General features: G+C 35.5%; 1 protein-coding gene across 5 annotated transcripts in view; it reads left to right on the forward strand.

Moving 5' to 3' along the window:
* The window catches only part of PCDH10 (protocadherin 10), a 33419-nt gene extending 27768 nt beyond the window's left edge, over nucleotides 1-5651 (forward strand). For 3 of the 5 annotated variants that reach the window (XM_062611719.1, XM_062611722.1, XM_062611720.1), the window contains 2 exons: nucleotides 1628-1702; nucleotides 4055-5651. In XM_062611719.1, the coding sequence (XP_062467703.1) occupies nucleotides 1628-1662 (35 nt within the window). In that variant the 3' untranslated portion in view covers nucleotides 1663-1702; nucleotides 4055-5651. The remainder of the gene's footprint in view (nucleotides 1-1627; nucleotides 1703-4054) is intronic. The other 2 variants (XM_062611723.1, XM_062611724.1) reach the window with 1 other exon arrangement.
* Nucleotides 5652-6000: the final 349 nt, after the last annotated feature.

The raw sequence follows: 6000 nt of genomic DNA on the forward strand, positions 1-6000 counted from the left end.
CTGCTAATTAAAGAACAACGTTGCCCTAGTGTACTTGAGGTAATGAACTCCTTTTTAAATTATTGTTCACTACAAGAGAAAGGCATTCGTTGTAAAGCCTGAATACCTGGGATATTTCTGAATGCAGTGGAGGAGATGACAGCCTCCCAGTAATCTCTGTATCAATTGCAGGGTTGCATGGAGACCACTTGATCTGCAAAAATGTGACATAAGGAGGCACACATTTTTCACAGGAGACTCATACAAAAAACATAATGCATTGAGTGCTTGCATAGAAGGCCATATCTGAAAGCCCACATGAAGACAAATATTCCTTAAATACTGTGCTAACTTACAGCACTTGGATCTGAAATAGCAAGATGGCAGTTTACGTACTGGCTTTTCCCCCTGTTCTCCTGTTGGTTGGCTTTCTTTGATTTAAAAGAGAGGGTTTTCAGTTCAAGTGTCTTCTTTCTCCAAAATGAATGGGGATCAGCAGTATTTCTGTAATAGCAGCAGCATTCCTGGCACTTGATATACTTTGGAGATTTTATTACCCAGGTGTTCATTTGGATCTTTAGACTGTTGGCTCCTGAGGGAGCTCAGCAGTCATTCTGTTACAGCACATATAATGCTGTGGGAGTTTATGGAACTCTTAAATATAGTCTAGAGCAAAAGTGACAATTGTTATAGAAGGTATAGGATGTGTTTCCTACTGCTGCTTTGGTTGTCAGATGTGGAAGAAAGCTGTAGGCCTTCTCTCTGCCCCAGTTAGATCAGCTAGCAGTACTAAGCAGGAGAAGGTTTTGATTCAGAGAGTTTGAAAATCTTCCAAGTACAGGCAATCCCTTCTAGAGTTTGCCAAAAGAGGAAATGTATATGACTGTATTCATGGCTGTAAAGTAGCAGTCTGACATCAACTTTGGATGCAATAGGATGATTCACAACAGGGGGAAGATTTGTAAAGAGACTAGGGCTATACAGTGTTTTCTGTTCATTTCTGATTCATAAGCTAGGAATAATCATCGCATACTTCATTTTCTCTTTTCTGTTTCTTGCGTTAGTGTTTTTCATTTATTTTTCTGTTCATCTGCCACTGTTGTCTTACATGTCTTCTCTCATCAGTCTACACAGAACTATCTCGCTGAATGAGAGCCTTACTAATGTGTACTGAGGATCAAATGAATCTTAATATATTTTTGCTGGGTTTTATTTCCAGTTTTTATTGCAATTCCGTAAAAATTTTATGCAGTAAGTGCTCTTACTGTAACACTCAAAATTTTTGTTAAGGTCTTTGGGGAAGAATCGGTAGTTAGTACAGCACAAATCACGTATCCTAAGAATTTTAACTGGAATACTTATGATTCTTTAATTGTCTTGTTCACATCAAATACTATTAGAATATATGTACAAACAATATAATGTCATTAACAGAATTATGAACCTGCTTATTATTAAACCCCTCTTTCTAACTGGTATCCATACTCGCACAGACTTGAAGCTTCCCTGTGCAGTAGTTTTGAGAGTTCGGAACAGAAGATAAAATAGAGATGAGAGAGCTGTGATCTCAGAGGAGATATTAGGCACCAGAAATGATGGTGTTCTTGTTCCAGCTCTTACACTGACTCTGATACTTCCATTTCTATAGCACTTGCCATCTCTGGATCTCAAAGTGGATTATAAAGAATAGTGATTTAAACCTTCCTGCACTTCTAGGAGATAGGTAAGCAATATTATTCCCATTTTACAGATGGAGAAATTGTGATACAGAGAGGCTTAGTATTTCTTCTTAAAGCTTGTTTATGAACACGCATGCATGCACACACACATGCACACGCACACACACACACACAGAGAGCCAGAAGCAGATGTCAGAACTTTCATTCCCCTCCGTTTTAAGCTAAGTCCATCCTCCTTTCCATTTAACCTCTCTGGTTTATATTCCCCATCTGTAAAAAGACAGACGCTGGTGTAAAGGTGGAAAGATTTGCTTGCACATGAATTTCTGTGCAAATACCAAAAAAACACCAAAGACAAAAGTTGCCTTTGAAATCCAGTGCATTTTATGTGTTGGCAGAGGGTATTTTGGGATTTGGGACAAGGATTTTTGTTGGTGGGAAAAGTTGCAGGTGTTCTGCACTGTCTTGTGTAATATTTAGTTATAAAATGGCCCGGTATGTCATATAGGCATATTAACTGAAGTTTAGAAATGAAAACAATGCACTAATTTATATGGCAAAAGACTAGACACAGCCAGTAACTCAGTCTCTGTGTTATATGAAAGAATAGTGTAATCAGGTTTTGCTGCACACCTCAAGTTCCACATCAACACCACCAATGCTCAGCTTCAGACAGGAGCAGAAGGACAGTAGTGCTGCACAAAAGCAACAATTGCCCTGGCTGCCTATCTGGATAGTTTTCTACCGTGGAAAAGTACTGTGCCTGTACTGCAGTGTGAGTTCCTCAATATCAGGCATCAATCTAGACTACTGCACTTACATATTTATAGGAGAAGTGATTAGTGGACTTTTGTAAAAAAAGTTTTAAGGATCAAATATAAGCCTTGTTATTGCTATTACTATAACTGGAATGATTGTGTCTTGTAATGTTTAAAAAGATATTTTAAAAGATGTCTAGAAACTTGATTGGTCTGATCATATACTCCATCCAAACATCATAAAGATTCTGATCTCAGCCTTAACTGCAATGTTAAAAAATATCTTGCAAAAACTTTAAAAAAATCCTAATTATGCTACTAGTGTGCTACAGAATTGAAACATCCCAAACATAATATATTAGATGTTTTAATGTTAATAACATGTCTGGCAATTGTCTGTGTGTTAAACAGATAGATTATACAGAAATGTCTTCCCCATTTTTCTAGTACCTCCTGTGGCATAGGCAGGATAGATTAGACAAACAGAAAACACCCAGGTTAACATGTTCCTATAAGTAATCTTAACTTCCCTGTGATACTGTAGATACATATCATATGTTTACTGGTGAATATATATCATGAATGAGTATGACTAATGTATATATTTATGTTAAATGGATTGGAGAATGGATGTGTTTGTGTGTCAGCATGCAAGCATCAATATGTATACATGGCTGGTTTGATTCAAGGATTTGTTCTAAAAATTGCTTTCTGTTTTAGTTGTAACACTTTGTGCATAGAAATATACTGAATTTCAGGTAGGGATTTAGCTGATTTGGAGCTAAGGTAAAACCTGATTTTATTATTACAAGCTTTATTAAACAATAACAAAGGTGATGATGATAGTAATACTTCAGTGTGAGCTAGTTCCTTGTCCCAGCTTCATGTGTGACTGAGATCAGAATTTAACCCAGGGTCTTCCTGAATGCTAGTACAAATCATTTGTTACCTTTGCTCCCAATTACAGTTAAAATAGCCAGTGTCTTGAGGTAATAAAGCTACTGCAGCTGCTGGATTAGGATATGGGTTTGCTAATGCATTGACCTTCTTCATCTGTGTAACATGAGTTAATTTCCAGCCTGACAGTAAATGCTGAAATTTGAATTGTAGCACTAATGCACCATTTTTTTTGTCTGTCAAACCAGACTAAAGGGTCATTTGTTGATGAGGATAATGGTTCAGTTTGAAAGAGAAGGAACACCGACTTCAGAATCTTTGGGGGTTTCTAGACCTAGCTTAAAATAACAAGCTGAACTGGGAAAAAATGGGCTTGGAAATGCCAGTAATATAGAACCTGCAAGTCTGGCTACTTGCCTTGTTCTTATACTGAGTCTGTATAGGCACATTGGAATACTTGCCATGACATGCCAGACAGAATAATAAAGCAGCATATGAAGTTTGGTTTTCAGACTATCAAGCCTCCAAAAGACTTTTGTCTGAAAAGTGAATCAATATCAAACTGTTTGCTACCATGAGGATTTTAAGCAACAGTTTGTGACAAGTTTTGATTGTTTCTCTACTCTCTTAGGAAATACTAAACCTAAGAACTGTTGGAGACTGATTTTTATATATATATATATATATATATATACATATTTTTTTTTTTCTCTCAGAAGTGTCTTTCTTTCTTTCCTGCAGCACGGAAAAGGATATGCTAGTCACTTCTACAGGACTTACCTGAAGCAGCATGATTTGCACAAAAGTCGACCAACAAAAAGCATCAATTTTCAACTTCATTATCTTGGCCATCCAGTTCTGTGTAACTGAAGGATTTGTGTGCTGTTGGAGACATCATGGCCAACAATAGGACCTAATTGCTCTCAGCAGGCCTGAGAAATGAGTTGAAATGTGTAGAACTGTAGGAACTTCAGAGGCAACTGATCTTGCCTCTCTGATCAGTGTGTGCCTGTTTACAGCACTATATATCTTTCTCTCTCCAAAATGTCACTGAGCCCTTTAGATGTTTATATTCACCACAAGAAGCCAATCGTACAGATAAAAAAAATGTGCATTATAAATGCAATATCACTGTTTTAAACTTGACTGTTTTATATTATTTTTGTGTGATAGAGTGTTCCCCAAACTATTCCAACTTTACAAGAGAGATTGTGATCATGTTCTTTTCACCCGTGGGTCATAAAAATGTTGTTAATCTGAAGACCCACAAAATTATCAAAGACATTCTGTAGTTTATACACCGTGTTGCAAAGTGTTTACTGTACTATTTCAAAGCTTCTAAATAAATATAAAATATATATATTATATTATATATAATTTTCCGAAAAATGTGGTACAACTTAGTTGATTTTTAAATGGATTCATACAGTCTACACCATACACTAAACTGAGAAGGTAATTCAGGGTTCCTAAGCTATCCTTGCTAAAACCGAAAATAAATTAAAACTTTAATAGTACTTCCCCAATATTCATATTTTGGTCAATCCTGTTTTTTCTTGTTGAAAAAAAAAAAAAAAAGCTGTAAGCAACAACATTTTGTCTAAAAGTTGTAATGAATTTTCAATGCCAAAGATACAGCTGTCAATGTTACCAGAATGAGCGCTATGTACTATCAGAGGTATAAATCACTCTCCATTATTTTGATTATATTTCTATGGTTTTTAATTTGGAATCACAAAATCTTTTATAAGGCTCTATAAATTCACCTGTATATGTTGTTAAAAAAGAACACTGGGTGTCTGTACATTTTGCAGTGTAAGATATAATGTAAGTGAAGTTAAGTAATTTAAGAAAATCATCCCAAACTCATAAGTATTCATATGTCCATACACACACACAAATACCCACACATCTCTCTTTGACATAGTTTTGTGAAACTATACAAATATATTGCCTAAAAATATTTCTCTTGTGGCTAGGAATAGTTGTTGATAGAATTCAAATTGCAAAGGTAAAGTATATGCCAAGCTATTGACTCTTTTATCACAAAGGAGATTTGAAATTAGGAACATGGCACATTCTCAGCTAACCTTTCTCCCATTGGAGCTAAATAGGGTTGGCTCTCATCTTTGTTGGGAAAAGGATGAAGCCCTTGCATATATTCTTTCTGTTCTGTAATAATTCTGTGGTCTGGAACGGTATCTTAGAGCGTTTCTTTTCTATGAAATATTGAAAAAGATAAAATTTCAAAGGTAAAGTTTAAAATTACTTTCATGTCCATGGAGTTTAAGTACCATTTACTAAATGTAAAAATCTAGTAAAATGTTTTTTCTTTTTTTTTCTTTTTGTATTGTGGTTATTTTCCTCCAATGTATCTTAATATGTCTGATATCAAAAACAAATGAGAGAACACTGTGTTATCAGCAAATGCCTAGTCAAACTTGAACAAATTCCTAGCAATGATTCAGTATTCAGGAAGACAGGGAAACCTCTCACCAACTGCAGTGGAGTTCAGACCATGCCATTATATAGAAATTCTGATATCGCCAACAATGTTAGAATAGGATGAACATGGGGGAAGTTACTTAGCCACTGCTATATCATAAAAAAGTTTGGGTTTCTTCCTTTTGTTACCATTTTTTTGTTTGATTGTTTATAATGACAGTTTCTTTTAGATAGAAGTATAT

Source organism: Pezoporus occidentalis, unplaced genomic scaffold (genome assembly GCF_034315485.1).
Source record: "Pezoporus occidentalis ecotype Australia unplaced genomic scaffold, CSIRO_AGI_Poc_V1 ctg156, whole genome shotgun sequence".
Taxonomy (NCBI): domain Eukaryota; kingdom Metazoa; phylum Chordata; class Aves; order Psittaciformes; family Psittacidae; genus Pezoporus; species Pezoporus occidentalis.